The 24,331-nt window shown below is 35.2% G+C and overlaps 1 protein-coding gene across 4 annotated transcripts in view; it reads left to right on the top strand.

Annotated features, from left to right (window-relative positions):
- Window positions 1-24,331, top strand: part of anks1b (ankyrin repeat and sterile alpha motif domain containing 1B) — a 258,420-nt gene that overhangs the window by 143,494 nt on the left and 90,595 nt on the right. For all 4 annotated transcript variants that reach the window (XM_073838818.1, XM_073838817.1, XM_073838816.1 and 1 more), the window contains one exon: window positions 7,690-7,876. In XM_073838818.1, coding sequence (XP_073694919.1) covers window positions 7,690-7,876 — 187 coding nt within the window. The remainder of the gene's footprint in view (window positions 1-7,689; window positions 7,877-24,331) is intronic.

Here is a 24,331-nt window from a genome sequence, read left to right as displayed (position 1 = left end):
ACAGAAAAAAACAGTAATATTGTAAAATATTATTGCAATTTAAAATAACTGTTTTCTATCTCAATATAATTTAAAATATAATTTATTTCTGTGTTTAAAAGCTGAATTTTCGTCATCATTAGTCCAGTCTTCAATGTCACATGATCCTTCAGAAATCCCTCTTATATGCTAATGTGTTATCAATGTTGGAAACAGTTGAGCTGTTTAATATTTTTGTGGATCCTGTGATACTTTTTTCAGGATGATGAATAAAAAGTTTGACAGAATTTATTCCAAATAGAATCCTTTTCTAATAATGATTCATTACTATCACTTTTTATCAGTTTAACACATTCTTGCTGAATAAAAGTTTTAATTCCTTTCATAAAAAGAAAGAAACATTCACTGACCTTAAACTTTTGAATTGAAGTGTATATCCTTACAAAATAATTTTATTTAAAAAAAATTGCTGTTCTTTTTAATGTTTTATTCATCAAAGAATCCTGAAAAAAGTGTGACAGGTTTCAAAAACAAATATTAACATTGATAATAAATCAGTATTTTAGAATGATTTCTGAAAGACATTGTAACATTAAAGACTAGCGTAATGATGCTGAAAATGTAGCTTTGCATCACAGGAATATATTGTATTTTAAAGTATATTAAAATAGAAAACTGCTATTTTAAATTGCAATAATATTTCACGATATTATTGTTTTCTTTTCTGTATTTTTGATCAGATAAATGCAGCCTTGATGTGCATATGGGACTTTAAAAAAAAACTTTGTACTGATCCCAAACTTTTGAATGGCTGTGTTTGTGTGTGTGTGTGTGTGTGTGTGTGTGTGTGTATACAGTCAAGCCTGAAATTATTCATACCTCTGGCAAATTCTGACTTAAAGTTACTTTTATTCAACCAGCAAGTTTTTTTTTTTAACCAAAAGATAATAAGACGATGTACAAGAGGCATCATTGTGGAAAAAAAATATTTCTCAGCTTTTATTTACATTTGAACAAAAAGTGGCATGTCCAAAATTATTCATACCCTTTGCAAACTGTCACAGTCTATGGGAAAATCCAAAGTTCTATACCATTCCAAATAGTCCAAGCTGTTCTAAAGCATCCTAATTACCCTGATTCATTGGGAACAGCTGTTTTAATCAACTCAACAGCTGAAAAACAGAAGCTCTCTGCTGTTCGTTTGTGGCTGCGCATTGTGGCTGCTCACAAGTCAGGGAAGGGCTATAAGACCATATCTAAATGTTTTGAAGTTCCAGTGGCTACAGTGCAAAAATACAAGACGTTCCGCATTGTGAAAAGTCTCAGAGGACATGGTCGGAAGCCAAAGTGACACCTGTGTTGGCCAGGAGGATAGTGAGAGAGGTAAAAAAAAATCCAAGGATCACCACCAAGGCCATCCTGATGAATCTGGGCTCTGCTGTTGGCAACATCTCAAGGCAGATATTCCAACGGACGCTGCACACCGCTGGGTTCCATGGACGCAGAACAAGGAGGACACCACTTCTCCAGATAAGGCACACAAATGTCCGCTTGGCCTTTGCAAATGCTCATCTGGACAAAGAAGAAGACTTCTGGTCTTCTGTTTTATGGTCAGATGAAACAAAAATTGAATTGTTTGGCCACAATGATGTAACCTTCATTTGGCGTAAAAAAGGAGAAGCCTTCAACCCTAAGAACACCATCCCCACTGTCAAACATGGTGGTGAGAACCTAATGTTTTGGGGGTGTTTTTCAGCCGGTGGACCAGGGAACCTAATCACAGTAAACAGCATCATGAAAAAGGAGCAATACATCAAAATTCTCAACAACAACATCAGGCAGTCTGCAGAGAAACTTGGCCTTGGGCACCAGTGGACATTTCAGCACAACAACGACTCAAAACACACAGCAAAAGTGGTGAAGAAATGGTTAGCAGACAAAACATTAACGTTTTGCAGTGGCCCAGCCAGAGTCCTGACTTAAATCCAACTAAGAATCTGTGGAGGGAGCTAAAGATCAGGGTGATGGCAAGGAGACCCTCCGACCTGAAAAAGTTGGAGCTCATCGCTAAAGATGAATGGGCAAAAATACCAGTGGAGACATGCAAAAAGCTGCTCAGCCATTATAGGAAGCATTTGATTGCTGTAATAGCCAAAAAAAAAAGTCTTTTCTATTGATTATTGAGAGGGGTATGAATAATTTTGGACATGCCATTTTTTATTCAAATGTAAATAAAAGATGAGTAATATTTTTTTCCAAAATGATGCCTCTTGTACGTCGTCTTATTAACTTTTGGGAGAAGCCTGTGTCATTTCCGATCAAAAAATATATATAATATATATAGAATGGTTACGCATAATGGTAATGAGAATTTGATTTGAACACGTTTTTGACAAGTGTCATGAGATTCACCCTGAGATCCTCCTAGATCAACAGTCTGTGTCACTCAATGTGATTGTATTTCCCAAACCAGATGAGCATATAAAATCAGCGCTGAATGATTCTCCGTAATTATAAATTCTCGCTCTGAGATTTGAGCTGAATGTGATCTGCATATGCATTGACAGTACTGCATTCCTGAATGTGCTGAATGCCCCACTGGGAGGTGAAACAGTCGCGTTAGTGGCATTTATTGCCCTGCGATCCTAGAGCCCACTGAATAATTATCATAATTACCATCCATAAATTAGCGCACAATTTCTCACTCTGTGCTTGCTCTCCGAATAATGGGCCAGCGTAATCAAGGTAGTATTAGTGAGCTAACGCGCAGCCACACATGTGCACGTGAATGTAAGTGAAGCAGGTGTGCATCCTGTTCTTCCTCTCTGATCTTAACCTCGGGGAGTCTGTGACAGCGTGTGTGTATGTGTGAGACTGCTGTACAACATTATTAGAGGAGACAGTGGGTGTGTTTGATGAACAGGCATGTTTTGTTTTTTAATTTAACCACAGTCAGGCATGACAGACTCATTAGGAGTTCATGGTGAGAGACTGCAAGTGTGTGTGTGTGTGTGTGTGTGTGTGTGTGTGTGTGTGTGTGTGTGTGTGTAAGTAACAGGTTCATTAGCAGTGCCCTGCGATCCTAGAGCCCATTAGCATATTACAAATCAAAAATTAAGTTTTGATATTTTTGGTAGGAAATTTACAAAATATCTTCATGGAACATGATCTATACTTAACATCCTAATGATTTTTTTGCATTAAAAAAAATGTATAATTTTGACGCATACAATGTATTTTGGCTATTGATACAAATATACCCATGCTAATTAAGACTGAAAAATTTGGTTTTGTGGTCCAGGGTCACATATGTATTTTGAGTAATTTTAACAGGGATATTTGGGTACTTCGGTCTATTTTTATTACCACAAAAAAACAAAACCAGATTACTCGATTAATCGTAAGAATAATCGACCGATTACTCAATTACCAAAATAATCGTTAGTGGAAGTCCTACATGAAATCAAAAACAAGTGAAATATCTAGTTTGTATAATAATAGCATCAATATTTTCTTCATATCAAATGAAGATCCACCAATGTAACACATTTATTAAACTGTGCTGGTTTAAGCTCTCTAAGGAAATTACATTACTCTTAAATCAATTTTTAATCCATTGAACCTTGAATTTATTATAGAGTTTTTTATCTAAAGCAAACTGATAAAGGTTTTAAATTTGACATGTTGTATTATTTCAACATGAAAACAGTCAGAAGCTGGCATGGCATTAAAACACCAACCAGCCAACAGTATGCTGCAATAATATTAGCAAAAATCAAGGTCACTCTGCATAAAATGAGAAAATACAAACAAAGGATTTAAACAAAGAAAGCAAAATACAACATAAATACAGAAAATAGTTGGAAACAAGCAGAGAGAGAACAGAATCAAAATGTGACCCTGGATCACAAAAAGAGTCATAAGGGTCACCTTTTAAAAAAAAATGTGTGTGTGTGTGTGTGTGTGTGTGTGTGTATATATATATATATATATATATATATATATATATATATATATATAAAATAAAAAATGTTTTCAATTTAAATGTTTTCAATTGATGTATGGTTTGTTAGGATAGGACAATATTTGGCAGAGATACAGCTATTTAAAATCTGGAATCTGAGGGTGCAAAAAAATCTAAATATTGAGAAAATCGCCTTTACAGTTGTACAGTTGTCAGTTGTATATAATTTTTGTTTGATTAGCAAATTACTAATCAAAAAGTTTTCATATATTTGTGTTAGTAAATTTACAAAACATCTTCATGGAACATGATCTTTACTTGATATCCTAATCATTTTTGGCATAAAAGTAAAAACGATCATTTAGACCCATACAATGTATTTTTGGCTATTGCTACAAGGGTCACAAATGAAGTATAAAAGTATGTTAAAGTGCCTCATTATGCCATTTTAAAGGTTCATAATATGTTTTGAGAGTCTCCTACAATAGGTTTACAATAGGTTTACATGCATGCAAGATTAAAACCGCTTTCTTTTTTTCAAAATATGCGTTTAATATCACCTAATTTTCCAACTATTCTTAAAACAACTTGTTTGAAGCAGTGCAAAAATTCAGTCTCTCTTAACCTCTCCTTTCTCTGAACCTACTCTGCTCTGATTGGTCAGAAGGCCCAGTCTGTTGTGATTGGTCTACCACGTACAGCATGTCAGAAACGGTTCACCCATTGTCATAATTCTGTATTTTGAATGCTCAATATAAAATATAAACTATTATTTATCATACTTACAGGTTGTGATTAAGTGGAGCCATCTGGATCAAATAAACTGAGTTCTGTGGCATCTTTCAAGAACAAGCATTTTGTGAATCCGCATTGAACTCTGCAACTGAGATTAGAGAAGCAGTCATCAGTAAAATTACGTGTTTTGCAGTTCAAGTTGTTCGTGGCCAGCCAACGTAAAACATATGCGCGCATTGTGGCCGTCACGGAAGTGGGATTCGAATTAAAGACTCATTCAGGCTGTTTAGAGTCAATTCTTTTTTTGAGAGACGGTTTACTTTATTTATCGTGCGTTTTCGGCTTTACAACTTTGCGGACTGCATGACAGGCAAAATTTGAAATGGCATAATAGGGACACTTCAAGAAACTTGGACTATATATTGTCTAATATTTATTTTGTATATTAACACACAGGACATGTCCTCCCAAAAAGCTTTTTTCCATATCTAAATATTTAAGCACACAGAGAGGTAAGAATAAAGGAAGAATAAAGATTAATTTTTCAATGCTGAGCTAGTCTGAGTAAGCTTATGAGACACAAAAACATCTTTGAGAATTGTATTGTCGAAAGAAACAGCTGTCAGAGAGGTGATGAGTAATAAATTGGCCGGAGGCTGTCAGAGGTAAGCAACAGTCATATTGTGCATTTTTAGGTACAGACAGATGAAAGAAACTTGATTTAAGAGTGGATGAAGCTTGTATGATAAAGAGCTTTTGATTTAAACTGATTTATTACATATGAAAGTTGATTTTTGTTTATGGAATAGACCACAGTTTTTACTTCAATTTCTTTTGCTCTTTCTCCAAAACCGTCTTTTTCAATTTCCCTCAGATTTTCCTCATTTCAGTATTTTTCCATTTGTGTTTTCAAGTGGTGCCAGGTTTCTGCCAAGAGCGCATGTGTGAAATTAAGTCAACTAAATCAGAGACATTTTTCTCATGCAAATTAATTAATTTGGCATTTTGGACACCTGTGATGCAACAGGAAGTGAAGATGATGCTTATGTAAGGCTTCCTGTGGTTATACAACTGCTTGACTCTGCACATAGTCATCTCTTTTTGTTGTTTTCTCTCCCTGTCTCGCTCTGTCTCTCCCTCTCACTGAGCAATATGTATCGCACATCCATTCCACCACCTACTTGCAGGCAACTTTCTTCTCTCCCGCAGACACACTCTATTGCGTAGTGCTTTTGTCGGGGATGTCTTTGCAGAGATTGTTAGCATCAGAAGCATCAGAATGTCATGCAAACTTGTGGGTGGGATCTATTGATTTGGGCCAGGAATCTGCTATGCAGGGCATCCAGCATGACAACAAATGCACCTAATTTTTGCATCGTTGCTGTAATTTTGCATGGGTTTCATGGGCAAAAAATGGTGTTACGTTGATTTTCAAGTCATATATGCAAAAATATTTTTGGCAAATAAATAAAAATCGGACTTTATAACTTGCAACTTTTACTTAATTACTTAAGTAATAATTAATTAATTGTTTATATCTCACATCTCATATTTGCCTATTTTTCACAGTTTCATATAATTATGACTCACAATTGTGACTATTTCACATAATTGTGACTCTCTCTCACAATGGCAACTATTTTTTGTAATTGTGAATTCATATCTCACAATTTGACTTTATACTTTGCAGTTTTAAATTTTAGAAGGAAACACAATGCATTAAGAATTAATTTGTAGATCAGGGTAAATTTAACTTATTTTGTCTTCTGGGAAACATGAATAAGAAAAATGTACACATCTTCATTCTGTTCAGAAGTTTACACCCCTGGCTCTTAATGCATCGTTTTTCCTTCTGGAGGATCAGTGAATGTTTGAACCTTCTGTAATAGTTGCATATGAGTCCCTCAGTGGTCCTCAATATCATATCTCATATCACAATGTGACTTTAAATCTCTGACTTTAAAAAGTGTGAATTTATATACACTGCCTTTCAAAAGTTTGGGATCAGTTGAAATGTTTTTAAAGAAGTCTTTTATGCTCATCAAGGCTGCACTTATTTGATTAAAATTCATAAAGAAACTGTAATATTGCTAAATGTTATTACAATGTAAAATAACAGTGTTCTATTTTAATATACTTTAAAAATATAATTTGTTCCTGTGATGCAAAGCTGAATTTTCATTAGTCATTACAGCATTTATTCAAAATAGAACTGTTTTCTCACAATGTAAGTTTTTGCTATCGCTTGCTATTCTTTTTAATGTTTTATTCATCAAAGAATCCTGAAAAAAAAAGTATCACAGGTTCCAACATTGCTAATAAATCAGCATATTAAAATGATTTCTGAGGGGTCATGTGACACTGAAGACTGGAGTAATGATGCTGAAAATGCAGGTTTGACCACAAGAATAAATTTGATTTTAATGTATAATAAAATAGAAAAACATTATTTTGCATTGTAATAATATTTCACAATATTATTTTGTTTCCCTGTATTTTTAATCAAATAAACAGCCTTGATAAGCATAAGAAACGTTTTTTAAAAAACATTAAAAATGTTGCTGATCCCAAACTTTTGAACGGCATTGTTCCAAACTTTATCACACCTACCTACCTAAGTCAGAAATGGGTTTCCAGTTTATTTTTGTGTAAAAACGAGCTTAAAATTCAGGTGAACATCTTGAACATGAACATTGTTCAGTGAAACATGACCACCCTCAGTCTGCTCCTCTTAATTTTCTGCACATGCGTTGTCGTTCATTTTCACAGTCCAGAAATGTGATACCAGTCTTTTCTAGTGACTCCAGCATCCAGTAATTGGTTATGTTGCACATCATCGCTTTCCACGTGGGCTACGGTGCCTCACAAAAGGCCTTCAATTTCCTCACTTTATTCAAGTGTAAATTCTACATTGCACTTCAGATAGAATTACTCAACGGTCTGTTGCAAAAGAGACTGTATTATCTTGGCTGAAATGACTGATGCTAACATTACACTCTTTCCTGTCACAGCCAAAGCAAAGGACCTCACTATCCTCCTCCCAGGACGTCCAGAAACCTCTGCAGAATCACAGTGGCGATCCTTCGGAGGTCAGTTCATCACTCGGCTACGCCAGTTTCAGCACTAGCCCACCTGCCAGCCCCCCTATCAGCCCCGCCAACTGCTCAATCGGATCCGCCGAAGACTACGGCCTTACAGGTACGCATGCCCTTCCTTCAGCATTTAATGTCCTCTTGTTGATCAACATAACAAGATTATCAAACATACAGCCCAGTAAGTTTGCCCACTGACAAAGAAATGATCAGTCTATAATTTTAATGGTAGATTGATTTTAACAGTGAGAAACAGAATAACAACAACAAGAAAAACTGAAAAACGCATTTCAAAAAAGTTATAAATTGATTTGCATTTTAATGAGCAAAATAAGTACTTGATCCCCTATCAATCAGCAAGATTTCTGGCTCCCAGGTGTCTTTTATACAGGTAACGAGCGGAGATTAGGAGCACTCTCTTTAAGGGAGTGCTCCTAATCTCAGTTCGTTACCTGTATAAGACACCTGTCCACAGAAGCAATCAATCAATCAGATTCCAAACTCCCCACCATAGCCAAGACCAAAGAGCTGTCCAAGGATGTCAGGGACAAGATTGTAGACCTACACAAGGCTGGAATGGGCTACAAGACCATCGCCAAGCAGCTTGGTGAGAAGGTGACAACAGTTGGTGCGATTATTCGCAAATGGAAGAAACACAAAATAACACAATCTCCTTTGGTCTGGGGCTGCAAGATCTCACCTTGTGGAGTTTCAATGATCATGAGAACAGTGAGGCATCAGCCCAGAGCTACACAGAAGGATCTTGTCAATGATCTCAAGGCAGCTGGGACCATAGTTACAAAGAAAACAATTGGTAACACACTACGCCGTGAAGGACTAAAACCTGCAGCGCCCGTAAGGTCCTCCTGCTCAAGAAAGCACATGTACAGGCCCGTCTGAAGTTTGCCAATGAACATCTGAATGATTCAGAGAAGAACTGGGTTGTGGTCAGATGAGACCAAAATCGAGCTCTTTGGCATCAACTCAACTCACCGTGTTTAGAGGAGGAGGACTGCTGCCTATGACCCCACCGTCAAACATGAACTTGGTAACATTATGCTTTGGGGGGGAGGGGTTCTGCTAAGGGGACAGGACAACTGCACCACATCAACGGGACAATGGACAGGGCCATGAAAATGGGTTGTGAATGGGTATTCCAGCATGACAATGACCCAAAACACAAGGCCAGGGCAAAGGAGTGGCTCAAGAAGCACATTAAGGTTATAGAGTGGCCTAGCAAGTCTTCAGACCTTGAAGGGGTAGTTCACCCAAAAACCCGAAAATTTGATGTTTATCTGCTTATCCCCAGGGCATCCAAGATGTAGGTGACTTTGTTTCCTTCAGAAAAACACAAACAAAGATTTTTAACTCGTTGCAGTCTGTCAGTCATATAATGGCAGTCAATGGGACCCATGGCTTTGAGAGTCAAAAAAACATACACAGACAAAACCAAATTAAACCAATGCGGCTCGTGACGATACATTGAGGTCTTAACACACGAAGCAGTCGGTCTGTGCAAGAAACTGAGCAGTACTTATATAATTTTTTACCTCTGATCCACCGCGATGTCCAACTGTCCTGAGTGCATTTACAACAATCATAACGTCAGTCGATCAGGCTCAAAAGTTGGAAGTCGGTGAAAAGTCGACACTCCCGGATGAGTTTGCACAAGCAAACGTAATCTTTTAGTTTTTAATCGGTTGCAGCAATGAGGATAAGCACAAGTAATTCAGTATTAATTAAGACCTCAATGTATCGTCACGAGCCGCAGGGTTTAATTTGGTTTTGTCTGTGTATTTTTTTTTATGACTCTCAAAGCCATGGAGCCCATTGACTGCCATTATATGACTGACACACTGCAACGGTTTGAGTTTAAAAACTTTGTTTGTGTTCTACTGAAGAAACAAAGTCACCTACATCTTGGATGCCCTGGAGGTAAGCAGATAAACATCATATTTGTGGGTAAACGATCTGTTTAATCCCACAGAAAATCTGTAGAGGGAGCTGAAGGTTTGAGTTGCCAAATGTCAGCCTCAAAACATTAATGACTTGGAGAGGTTCTGCAAAGAGCAGTGGGACAAAATCCCTCCTGAGATGTGTGCAAACCTACTGGCCAACTATAAGAAACATCTGACCTTTGTGGTTGGCAAAAAGGGTTTTGCCACCGAGTATTTCACAAATTCATGCAAATCAATTAATAACCTTTTTGAAAGGCGTTTTTCTGGATTTTTTGTTGTTATGCTGTCTCTCACTGTTCAAATAAACCTACAATTAAAATAATAGACTGCTCATTTCTTTGTCAGTGGGCAAACGGACAAAATCAGTAGGGGATCAAATTATTTTTTCCCTTACTGTAATCCCTTACGACAAATAAAAAAGACAACATTTGAGGAACCTGCTGACATGCAGTAAGAATATGGAGGTGTAAAAGTGTCTGAGTGAGCAAATAATAGTAGCTTTGGGATAGATTGGCTTCCTGTTCACAAGATTGCTGTTTCTATAAGCATTTCAGCCAATGAGATCACAAACAACCCGACCCCCGTCACGTCTTTCATACAGACATGTTAATTTCAGCAGGAGGCCTCACTCTTGATTGGCTCCGAGTGCTTGTGCCAACAACAGAGTGATTCCCGCTGCTTTGAGCGGCACTACTGTAAAAGTGTGACTAAATTACTCATCAAACCACCTTTTAATGGCTTGAACGGCATTTTAAAGTGGCGCTCAGCTACTCTGCACTGTATGAAAGCAGCGTCAGAGCATGTGTCCTCGCTCTGAATTGTTGGTAAAAATACTGCACTCCGAGAGAGGTTCTGCACAAAGCACCGTCTCAGCAGACGTCAGTGTTTTGGCACGGGCATGTTCGCTGCCAAGGCCGCCACTTCCTGCCTGTCATTTCCTCAGCATCCACCTACGGCACTGCTGGCCGAGTGGGCAGTTGATGCTGTTTCCATGGTGATGTCATTCCTGGTGCTGAGGTGGGGTAGTCATGGTGACGCCGGTGTACTTCGCAGTCCGTTGGTTTGTACTAATGCTGCGCACATGCTTGTCTGGCACCCTGATCCCCTGACGCATTTGTGTTCGGAGAAAATGGGGGAAAGTAGAGAGGAGGGAGAGAGAATCTAATTATAAGAGTTACTGCTTATTCACTTTTGCCAAGTTAGCTGTTTTCAGTTTAGATGCGGTTGGTAACAGTGGGGGATGTTGCAATATTTACCTTTGTTAAGTGAAGTTTTTCACCTTTTTTACTTTTTTCGTTCAGTCAGGGAGGATCCAAAATTAACACACACCACTTGTTAGTAAAAGTCGTAGTTGGGGAGTAAATAAAACTGTTATTTGTGAGTTTGTCAGTAAAACTTTACTAAAAAACAACTTTTTCTATTAGTTGTTTATCAAGAATGGCTAATTTGTCCTCCAGATGTCCAATAACTCTTGTTAAAAAATGTATATGAAAAACAAAATGATGTTTATTTTATTTCATATTGTTATTTCATTTTATTTCATTTGTTTTATTTTTTCATTTCATTTTATTTTATTTTATTTTATTTATATAGTTTCTTTTAAATTTAATTAAATTTTATTTTATTTCATATTATTTCTTTTATTTATGTTTTCATTTCATTTTTAAATAAATGTAATTTATTTTCTTTTATTTCATTTTATTATTTTTTATTTCATTTTATTTTAGTAATTTATTTTTATTTTAGTTATTTTATTTCATTTCATTTCATTTTGTTTAATATTGTTTATTTTATTTTTTTTGTTTGTTTTGTCCATTTTATTTTATTATTTTAATTATTTTAATTTATTTTACTTTATTTAATTTTTGAATTAAATTAATTTTATTTCATTTCATTTAAATTTGTTTTAATTTTAAATTTTGTTTTATTTAATTTAATTTAATATTATTTCTTTTATTTGTTTTGTTCATTTCATTTTATTATTTTTATTCATTTCATTTCATTTCATTTTTTAAATTTAATTTCTTATATTTCATTTTATTTAATTTAATTTACCTTTATTTCATTTTCTTTATATTATTTCATTTATTTTAATTTATTTCATTTTTTTTATTTTTTTTTATTTAATTTTTCATTTATTTTATTTCATTTTATTTATTTCATTTAATTTTTTTTAAATTTAATTTAATTTTCTTTATTATTTTATTTAATTTATTATTATTTTTTATTAATTTAGCTCATTTTATTATTATTTTTTTTTACTTTTACTTTTAAATATTATTTACATTTTTTATGTAGTTTATTTAATTTAATTTAATTTTACTTAATGTTTTATTTCCTTTTATGTATTTTTTTTATTTGATTTGATTTGATATTTTTATGTATTTTTTATTTAATTTCATTTAATTTGATTAATTAATTATTATTTTAGTTTAATTTAATTTTATTTCTTTTTATTTTATTTTGCACACTGCTTTTCATGGCTGATATGAAAGATTTATGGCTGTTAAATTCACTCCCCATTGACAGGTGTGGCAAAAAGTTCATTTTGAATTTTGCTGTCGGGCTAAGCTGTCAAACTTTTCCACGCTTTATTAAACTCACTCACTTGTATAGATCCCAACGGGTGTCATTACCTTCATCTGTGTCGCTTCCCAAAAAACCTCCCCACATGTGGATGTGTAACAGGAGGACCTGGCAACCCTGTAATGCCTCATTTGGCCTGTGAGTTACACGACTCTCCCTGGCCACATTACACGCCATTCCCCTCTGCACAAGACAAGCGATCTCTCAAGAAAGGCGAACGGTGATAGATAGCGAAGGAAATATTGCTCCAGCATACAAAACCCTTTTGGCTCTACAGGGGAGTTTCTATCTCTGTTTGCCAGGTCTCTACTGTGAAAAGGGCCTTTTCATCTCAGTCACTCTCCAGTCTAACAGGGGGCTTTTCAAATAAAGGGGTCCTCCACTCTTCTCTTTGATGGCAGCTCCCTGATGGTTTGCCCTAATAAACGTGTCCTGTGTCCCACCGTCGCAGGTCTTTGTAATGGTGGGGTTTCATGGGGTTTTTGAGCTTGTTTCATCTGGTGGCGTGAAGTTCTGAGTTTCTTTGCTTTATTCACTGGAACAGAAGCTGTTTTTTGGGTTATCCACATTGAAATCTTGCAGTTTGTTTCTGTCGTCGGTACTTTTATTTAATTCTGCTGGCATACGAAGACAAAAAAGGGCCATCACTGGAATCACATGTTAGCATCTCCTCTGAGAGACCAAGATATGAATGCCAAGCGCTGTTGTGATTGAAGCTGCGGATCAGAGTCGAAATCAGAGTAAAGGCATTGAAGTCCTCTCTCCGCAGCTCCAGGAATAGATCTCACATTTTCATGCTTTCGTTCAGCCCATCTTCTTCTTCCTCCTCCTCACTATTTATTAGCTTTATAAGGTCCATTGTATTGTTGCCTTGGCAACTAGCGTTGAGTGAGGAGCGCATTGTAGTTTCTTTGATGCTGTGCCTTCATAGGTGATGAAATGAAGTTCTGTCATTTCCCTACAGTAGGTGCAAGAGAGATGGAGAGATAGACAGAGGCAAGATGAGAGTGTGGAGAAGACAAGTTCTCATCGCTTTGGGTTACCAAAGGTGGTGTATTTTTATCCAGCTGCGCTTGGTGCAAGCGTTATTGATGTGGTGTTTTGTAACTGTGGAGAGAAATGAGTGAGATTGCAGCACTGCGAGACGCGGAGGCCTTTCAGTTGCGAGATACAGTCAAGTTGTTCTCTTTTTGGTAACCTGCATCCTTAATCCGCACCCAATTGACAAGTTAAGCAGTGATTTCATCTTTGATGGTAGAAATAAATATTACAATGTATACCCATTTTTATTTTATATTATTTCTTTTATTTGTTTTGTTCACTTCATTTTATTATTTTAATTATTTTAATTTATTTTATTTTATTTCATTTTTAATGAATTTTATTTTATTTTATTTCATTTTATTTGATTTAATATTGTTTCTTTTATTTATTTTCTTCATATATTTTTTTTATTCAAGTAATTTAATTTAATTTAATTTAATAATATTTCTTTTATTTGTTTTGTTCATTTTATTTAATTTATTTTATTTCATTTCATTTACTTTTGTTTAATTTTCTTTACTTTTGTTTAATTTTCTTAATTTTATTTTTTCTTTATTTTATTTCAGTAAAAGCCTCCTTTATCGACCCGATGTGTTTTTGTAAGAAAAATATCCATATTTAAAACTTAAGAATCACTTTAATCTAGATTGCTGCTTTGGGAAGGGGCGTGGCAGTACTAAAAACTGTTCGCCAGTGGGTCTGCTAACCAATCACAACACATTTCGTACGTTTTTCGATAGGCGGACCTTCATCAAACCCACAACAAATTGAGCCATTTGTGCCAGCCTGGGGAGAAAGCTGTGTAAAATAAAGCTTATGTGAAAAATAATGTGTTTTTCAAACCACAAAGCATGAGAGCATGTTCCAATGCACCCCCAAAACAAAATAAAGACTTTATAAAAGAGCATATTAGGACATCTTTAAAAATGCCTTTTCAAGCATTATAATAGCAGTGAATGGCTGTTGAGATTTTGAAGCCAATAAATTACATTCATCCATCATAAAAAGTGTTCCACATGACTCCAAGGAGTTAATAAAGACCTTCTGAAGTGAATCAATGTCTTTGTGTAGGAAAGATATCCATATTTAAAACTTTATAAACCATAATCTCTAGCATCCACTAACTGGCGTAAGTGTTCACGAAGGTGAATGCGGTGACAAATGTGGAATTGCAGTAGAAAGACTAAAACAAAACACCGGTCAAGAATGAGAAGCCCAACATGAGGATTTGTGAAGAATGTCAGAGCATTTATAAGCTGAGAGGAGTTTAATGTAAACAAAATTTGGTTCTCGCAAGACCAGCATATTCTCACTGGAGCTTACACTATGCCAAGGTCCTACATCATCCGCTGGAGTGACGCTCTCATAAATGTGTACGACAGTTAGTGGAAACTAGAGATTACGGTTTATATATGGATATTTTTTATACACAAATGCATTGATTCACTTCAGAAGGCCTTTATTAACCCCCAGAGCACTTTCTTGTGCTTCAAAATCTCAACACCCATTCACTATCATTATAAAGCTTGGAAGAGCCAGGACTTGTCTGACTTGCCTTGTCTGAAAGAAGAAAGTCATATACACCTAGGATAGCTTGAGGGTGAGTAAATCATGGGGTAATTTTTCATTTTTGGGTGAACTGTCACTTTAGTGTTTGATTGTTGTTGCAAGCTTCTACTTACGACTTTGGAAATTGTAATTACGATTAGATGGATAGAATGCATTGTTTAAACTACTATCTTTTTAGTTTATTTTTGGACATTTTTGCTTAGGACAGATTGTGGAAAGACTGAATGAATGTTCAACTACTAAAGTAAACTAGTTACCAACTTATGATACAGTAACAATTACAGTAGCTTCCATGATGATTCTGTAAATGACTGACCCAACTCTGAACTTAAGGGCTCAAAGAAAATACTAGGTTTCCCATTGGCAATTGAAACATTGTGGTGGCTTTCTTGTGCATTCAACCAGTAAATACGGCCATTCTGACATCACTTAATGGCAGCATCAGTCCAGTCCGTGGGCATCTTGTTGACGCCCTTGGGCAGCTATTTCTAGACAAGAAAGCACGGTTCTTATCTACTTGAATGGAGAACTAATTAAATCTCTTAAACTGTTGGCTAAACTTACAATTTAATAATTGTGTTTGTTTTTTGTTATTATTGTTTGATTTTATACAGTCAAACCAAAATGTATTCAGACACATTGAGCATTTCTCACATTAGCTCAGTTTATGGTATTAAAATATGACAAGATCTCAGAGTTCAACTGTGTTAAAACAAATTAATCTTGATAATGTCAGATAACTTTGATAAAAAATGTAATGGATTACAATTAAATTACACTATCGTACCATACAGTATACATTTTTTAAATGATTAATTTTGCATTACATTTATCAGAAGTGTCAGTAAAGACTTACATTGATACAAAAAAGTCAAATAAATGCTCTTCTTTTGAACTTAATATTCGTCAAACAATCCTGAAAAAATGTATCTGAGATTGCACAAAAATGTTAAGCAGCACAACTGTTTTCAACATCATTTCTTCATTTCTGAAGGTTTATGTGACTGAAGACTGGAGTAAAGGCTCTTGAAAATTCAGCTTTTCCATTCACCGGAATTATAAAGTATATTCAAATATAAAACTGTTTATTTAATATTTCACTTTTCACATGTTTTCACTTTTTGATCAAATACATGCAGCCTTGGTAAGCATAAGAGACTTTTTTTTTTAAAACAAAACTTTTACCAACCCAAGACCTTTAAATGGGCATTAGTGGAAATTTGATTGGTGCTATAAATAGTATAGAATGTTAAAGGGATAGTTCACCAAAAATTAAAATACCCCATGATTTACTCACCCTCAAGCAATCCTAGGTGTGTATGACTTTCTTCTTTCAAATTAATACAATCAGAGTAAAAAAAAAAATGTCCTGGTTTGTCTGAGCTTTATAATGGCAATAAATGGGTGTTGAGATTTTGTAGGTGTAGCATAAGCTCTGTTGAGAATATGCTAGTCTCCAGAGATCCAAGCTTTGTTTACAGCAAAGGAAAAAGTCTTCTCTTGGCTTATATTGAAATTCTCCGACATTTTTCTTTACAAATCCTCATTTTGTACTTCTAATTCAAGACCGGTGTTTTGTTTTGCTCTCTCATGAATGCACATATGACAGTTAGCAGAAGCTATATCCATATTTTTCCTACACAAATGCGTAAATTCACATCAGAAGGCCTTTATTAACCTCCCGAAGCCAAGTGGGGTACTTTTTATGATGGTTTGATGCTGTTTTTTGGCCTTCAAAATGTCAACACCCATTCACTGCCATTATAAAGCTTGGAAGAGCCAGAACGGTTTTTAATATAACTCCAACTGCATTCATCTGAAAGAAGAAAGTCATACACACCTAAGATGGCTTGAGGGTAAGTACTGTAAACTATGGGGTAATTTTTTATTTTGGGTGAACTACCCCTTTAAATATTTGTTCTGTATTGTGTCAACATTTAATTATTATTATTTTAAAACCTTAAACTGTGCCTAACTTTCCCTGTTTTAATATGAGCACACTCAGACTTTTAGACCCCACTCTGTTGGTAATTTTCCACCAGTCATCAATAAATGATGACAAAAATAGCATAGTACATTTTATTTAAAGCCTGTATTAGTTGATTGTTTCTCTTAATTGAAAGGTGGACCGTTCTGAGTGTCCTTCTATCTTCTTCTGTACTGCCTCATGTAGAGTTCTTCACACGTCCAAGATCTATAAACTGACCTGATGGCCACTTATGCTGGTCACTGTATATTAATGGAGTGTTTTGGTCTGTGCCCAAGCACTCATGCAGGCGTTATTGTGCGCTCTACTCGTCTTTATGACTCAGTGTGCTAACGGGGCTCCGTGGCATAATTAAACACCATCATTCCATTAAAGAGAGTTTGATTAGAGGATCTGTGTGTGTGTGTGTTCCCTGTAGTGCAGCCACCCACAGGGAATCAGAGATCAGAGTCCTGCGTGTTGAGTGGTTAGATAAAAATTAATGTTTTTATTGTCCACCCATAAACACACATGAATATATGTGCAATTACAACTGTATAAACACACACACACACACACACACACACACACACACACACACACACACATGTATCATCTTAACAGTTCTATCTTGTAATGTAACACAAATCTAACATCACTCTTCTGACAGCATGCAGACCCCACAGCACTTGTCGATGCTGGTTGCCGTGGAGATGTGCAGTTTGAGACAAATGGGAGAGCTACAGCGAATTCAATATTTCATAATTGTTTATGATTCCTGTGGGCATATAGGGAAGATATATAGCAATTCCGTATAACAAAGGATATATAGTATATCTTGCCAGTGCTGCCCATGAGAACTGAGAGACTGACAGATCATAGACTAACGGTGGACTGATTTGAATCCATGTGTAGACGTCAGGCAGCAGGCCCTTTAAGATGTTTGGTGATTGACAGGTCTGATATTGTTCTGTGGCTTTTAATATCTGAGAGTGAGTCAAGGACGAACCACAGAAAATGAAACAAGATTGTACCAGACATGATGCTGAACCCTTGCCTGCAAACATAACCTAACTTACCCCTTGCTGCTGTAGCGCTCACACGCTCATACACGCCTGCTTTATGACTGTCTGTAGGCTACACAAGTTCATATTTTGTGCTAATTTATGTTAATGTCCCTACAACTTATTTTGGCTGTTGGGATTTTATGCTGAATACTTTAGTTTAGATGTTTGATAAGTCTTGAATAACTGTTACTTTTGCTCATACTTGAATACTTGTGTTAGTGATATGAACAAACTTAAAATTGTAAGTACACTTCAGTACATCAAGAAGGAGTGCTATGACTTTTTGCGGTATGATTTTCTCACCCTCAAGCCATCCTATCTGTATATGACTTTCTTCTTTTAGATGAATACAATTGGAGTTACAGTTGAAGTCAAAAGTTTACACACACCTTGCAGAATCTGCAAAGTTTTAATTATTTTACTAAAATAAGAGGGACCATACAAAATGCATGTTATTTTTTATTTAGTACTGACCTGAATAAGATATTTCACATAAAAGATGTTTACTTATAGTCCACAAGAGAAAATAATAGTTGAATTTATAAAAATGACCCTGTTCAAAAGTTTACATACACTTGATTCTTAATACTGTGTTGTCTCCTGAATGATCCACAGCTGTGCTTTTGTTGTTGTTGTTGTTGTTGTTTAGTGATAGTTGTTCATGAGTACCTTGTTTTTCCTGAACAGTTAAACTGTACACTGTTCTTTAGAAAAATCCTTTAGGTCCCACAAATTATTATAATTATTATTATTATTATTTTTATTTTTTTGCATTTTTGTGACTGTATCATTTTGAGATCCATCTTTTCACACTGAGGACAACTGAGGGACTCATATGCAACTATTACAGAAGGTTCAAACACTCACTGATGCTCCAGGAGGAAAATGATGCATTAAGAGCCAGGGGTGTAAACTTTTGAACAGAATGAAAATGTGTACATCTTTCTTAATTTCCCTAAATATCTTTTTTTTTTTTTACATTTAGTACTGCCCTTCAGAAGCTACAGAATTTATTTACATAAATAAATAAATTGCAGAATATAAACTCAAATTTCTGACTTTTCTCAGAATTGTGAATTTGTATTTTGAAATTCTGACTTTTTGTCTCAGAATTGTGAGATATAAAATCCCAATTGTCAGTTTTAAAGTCAATTTGTATTTCGAAATTCTGACTTTTCTTGAAATGTGGGATATAAATTTACAGTTATGACTTTTTCTCAGAATTATGAGATATAATATTGCAATTGGTAGTTCTAAAGTCAGAATTGCAAGAAACTCACATTTCTGACATTTCTCAAAATTGTGAATTTGTATTTCGAAATTCTGACTTTTTTCTTGCATTACTGAAAGTCAGAATTGTGAGATATTAACTCACGTCTGACTTTTTTCTCAGAATTATGACAAATTCGCAATTGTAAATTCTGAAAGTCAGAACTGTGAGATATTAACTCACATTTCTTAATTTTTTTCTCTCTGAATTATGACAAATTCGCAATTGTGAATTCTGAAAGTCAGAACTGTGAGATATTAACTATATAGTCCAAGTCTGAGAGGAAAAAAGTATATATCTCACAACTGCGAATTGTGAGATCACTTCAGAAGGCCTTTATTAACCTCCCATATGGAGTACTTTTTATGATGGATGGATGCACTGTATTTTGCTTCAAAATCTCAACAGCTATTCACTACCATTATAAAACCTGGAAGAGCCAGGACATTTTTTAATATAACTCTGATTGTATTCGCCTGAAAGAAGAAAGTCACATATCCAATAGAATATCTTAAGAGTAAGTAAATCATTGGGTAATTTAAATTTTTAGGTGAACTATCCCTTTAAAATAGTTGGAAAGGTCATATATTTCTTTTCTGTATTACATAACTGCTGTATCTCTGCAGACCCTAAGCATGAGCGATAGTAATATTGATGTTTGCCTTAGCAAGCACTAAGGAGATTTTTCTCTGCCCTATTAGAATATTACAGTTGTGTAATTATTTATTTAATAAATGTAAAAAGCACGGGTACAGATACATTTTTTCTTTTTCCTCTGTGCGAGCTGCTGTAGGTCTGGCAGGATCTCTGGCCCTATTTTTGGCAGGAAATGGGTGCAGTTCAATACGGCGCAGTAAACATTTGTTAACAAGCAATTAAACATGTGGCCTTTAATCCACTGGAAAAGACAGCCATCAGCTCAAAGTGTGTGTGTGTTTGTGTGAGCGGCTCAGCCCATTCTGCTCTTTTTCCTACTGTTCTCCATCATTACTTCCTCCTGCGTCTACAACCCCACCCTGATCTTGAATTTCATATCTAAATAGAATACATACTCACAAATACATACGTGCAGAATACTTATCTTTCAGTTTCTCTCAAAAGCTGTGACATGACAAGACATGACAGTGTAATCGAGTATGTGCACAGATGAGCGTGTGTGTGAGTGTGTGCACAGAAACATCACTGGAATGCTGTGTGGTGCAACAGGGGTCCTATCAGATCTTTGAAAATGAAAAACTACATGTAAATGAATGTGTGAGAGTGTGACCTCAGAGGTGGGAGCCTCATTCCTCACAAGATCCTTCTCTTGGAAAGTCATGCTGGCTGTTTTGCTGCTTCTTACCTGTCCTGCAAAGGTAAGAACAAGCGTGACAGAGGTTTTCAAGAAGGAGGTAGGTGGTGTAGCTTTATTGCAGCGTATGATATTTTTAACCAACGATGTTTCTCCATGGAAATGTTTAATGGAGGGAGGGGAGATTCACAACTTTTTAAAGAATATCTACTCTTTTTAATTTAACCCCTGTTGGGCTTTAGATTCGCTCTTCACTGTCAGCCCAGCATGCACTGCAGCTCTTGTTATATCACTCACTCCGGCTGATGTTCTCCTCCCTGCTGTTTACTGCATGTTCTGGAAGAGTTCTTTGCACTAGTGAGTCAGAAATACAGCAGTGTAAGCCCATCGTCCTGATAAGACCCCTGTAAGCTGCTCTTACACCCCAGCAGTCTAGTCACCTGAAATCAAAATTCAGTCTTCGTTTACCTTTCAAAACGACTAGTGGTCTATATGATTTGAGCTCTGTGTTCTGAAAGGTCATTCTTGATGTGTCAAGTTTGAAATGTGCAAGTACAAATGAGAGTTAACCTTGTAAAGCCTGACATAAAACAATATTTAAATGGAATTGCTTATTGAATATGGAAGCCTGTTTCCGCCACTAAATAACAAAAGGTAATTGCAACTTTTTCATCTCACAATTCTGTCATTTTTCTTGCAATTGCGAGTTTACATCTCGCAAATTTGACTTTTTTACTTAAAATTGTGAGATATAAACTCGCAATTGCGAGTCGTGAAGTCTCATTTAACTCACATTTCAGATTTTTTTCTCAGAATTGCTACTTTGTTTCTCAGAATTCTGACTTTTTCTTGCAATTACAGGATATAAACTTGCAGTTCAGATTTTTTGTCTTAGAATTGTGAGATATAAAATCGCAATTGCAAGTTCTAAAGTCAGAAACTGTTATAAACTCACTCTTCTGACTTTTTTCTCGAAATTCTAACTTTTTTCTCGCAACTGTCCAAAATAAACTTGCAAATCTGACTTTTTGTCTCAGAATTGTGAGATATAAAATCGCAATTGCGAGATGTCAACTCACATTTCTGACTTTTTTTCTCCAAATTGCACATTTGTATCTTGAAATTATGACACTTCTTGCAATTGGGGAATATGAACTCTGAACTCTGATAATTCTGACTTTTTGTCTCAGAAGTGTTCTAAAGTCAGAATTGTGAGATATAAGCTCACATTTCGGAATTTTTGTTTTCAGAATAGCGAATTTGTATCTCGAAATTCTGAGTTTCTTCTCACAATTGCGGGATATAAACCCGCAATTCTGACTTTTTTCTCAGAATTGTGAGATATAAAATCGTAATTCTGACATTTTTTCTCAGAATTGTGAGATATAAAATCGTAATTCTGACTTTTTTTCTCAGAACTGTGAGACATAAAATCGCAATTGCAAGTTCTAAAGTCACAATTGCTAGATATAAACTTTTTTTTCAGAATTGCGAATTTGTATTTTGAAATTCTGACTTTTTTCTTGAAATTGCAGGATATGAGCTTGCAATTCTGACGTTTTTTCTCGGAAAGGTAATATAAAAATTGCAGAATTGTGAGAATAAACCACATTCGCAAGTTCTAAAGACAGAATTGCGAGATATAAACTCACATTTCTGACTGTTTTTCTCAGAATTGTAAATTTGTATCTCAAAATTCTGACTTTTCTTTTGCAATTGCAGGATATGAACTTGAAATTCTGACTTTTTTTTTTTCTCAGAATTGCACATTTGAATCTTGAAATTCTGACTTTTTTCTCAAAATTCCAGGATATGAACTTGCAATTCTGACTTTTTTTCTCAGAATGGTAAGATATAACAATCACAGAATTGTGAGATATTAAACCAAATTCGCAAGTTCTAAAGTCAGAATTGCGAGATATAAATTCACATTTCTGACTTTTTTCCCTTAGAATTGCAAATTTGTATCTTGAAATGGACTTTTTTTCTCACAATTGTGCGATATAAACCTGCAATTCTGACTTTCTTGTGATATAAAATCTTAATTGTGAGTTCTAAAGTCAGAATTGCGAGATATGAACTCTTGATATGAACATTTTTTTTCTTAGAATTGTAAATTTGTATCTTAATTTGGTATCATATTTGATATATCAGGCTTTTATGGCTCATATAGTATGATATAGGAGAATAGAGCTCATATTCAGAGGAAAAAACATTAATTTTGGCCCCATATTTCAGAGGCCCAAACAGAGCAAAAATATGTAATTTGCTGATATTTATATGCCCCAAACTTTAAATGACATTCTGATAGATTGTAATTTAAATAAATGAGTTCTTTATCTCTAACAGTATAGCAGACATAAAATTGCATTTAAATATCAGCGGTCACTCTAAATCTTCTAATAATATGTCTTAGTAGGATGATATTTACATTATTTATAGTAGTTTATAAACATCTTTATTTTTTATTGTTGTGTTTTGTGTGCTTTTTATTGTTGTGTAATGCAATGCAATACAATGTTAATTGAGAGATTTATAAACAAACGTTCCTCAAAAAACATTTTTTTATTAAAATAAAAATAACAATGTATGGTTTTTCAGCAAAGTTTTAATCTTACTTATAGTAAATCTGCATATCAAATACGATACAGTAGTCTTTATAAAGATATATGTGACCCTGAACCACAAAACCAGTCTTAAGTCGCTGGGGTATACTTGTAGCAATAGCCAAAAATACATTGTATGGGTCAAAATTATAGATTTTTCTTTTATGCCAAAAATCATTAGGAAATTAAGTAAAGATCATGTTCCATGAAGATTTTTTGTAAAATTCCTAATATAAGTATATCAAAATGTAATTTTTGATTAGTAATATGCATTGTTAAGAACCTAATTTGAAGAACTTTAAAGGTGATTTTCTCAGCATTTTGATTTTTTTGCACCCTCAGATTCCAGGTTTTCAAATAGATGTATCTCGGCCAAATATTGTCCTATCCTAACAAACCATACATCAATAGAAAGCTTATTTATTGAGCTTCCATATGATGTATACATCTCAGTTTTGTAAAATTTAACCTTATGACTGGTTTTGTGGTCCAGGGTCACATATAGTAAGAGGGAAAGAATTGGAATATAGTGATTTGGAGCAGCCTGGACTCCTTTTATGATACTTCTTTTGGAGTTTGGAATATGTAAATGGTCACATTTTTGTTTTGCACAAAATCCTTTTAAACCCTTAGAAATGGGCCACAGGTTATTCGGTAGCTTTTTGCACCTGTTCTCTGCACATTTTGTTGAGTACATGGTCTGTCAGTCTATCAAATTGAACCAGATGGATTTATTTTTTCAGGGCATGAACTCTGCCCCACTGTTTTCACCTCAAAGCTCATACATGTGTTGCTCATAGAGTTGCTCATACATGTGTCTTTATGAATTACGACAAGTAACCCAAGCGATCTAATTAGGTGGGAAGAGTTCAGATGCTGTGCTGAGGAATAGATTTCTTCCCGCTGACCCCGAATCAGCCTTTTGTACCCTGCGTGAGCTTTTGATGCACTCTCTGCGGTGCTGAGATAAGACTTGAGCACTTCTGCTGAGATCTCTCTGATTCTTTGCCCCGTGGGTCAGTTCGGATGGCGCCGCAGTCAATCTGCAGTAGATCACTTTCTTTCTGTCTATCTGTCGTCTTTCTTTCTGTTTCTTCTCTCCCTTATGAAGGCCAGTAGCTTTGAGTCCATGATTTTAGGAAGCCACTGTGCTGTTTCCATGACTACCGGATGTCACCTGTTGCGGTTGCAGCTGTAGATCTGA

The sequence above is a fragment of the Garra rufa genome, chromosome 4 (assembly GCF_049309525.1).
Source record: "Garra rufa chromosome 4, GarRuf1.0, whole genome shotgun sequence".
Classification (NCBI taxonomy): domain Eukaryota; kingdom Metazoa; phylum Chordata; class Actinopteri; order Cypriniformes; family Cyprinidae; genus Garra; species Garra rufa.
Note: the sequence above shows the minus strand (reverse complement) of the source record. Positions and strands in the feature narration are given on the sequence as shown.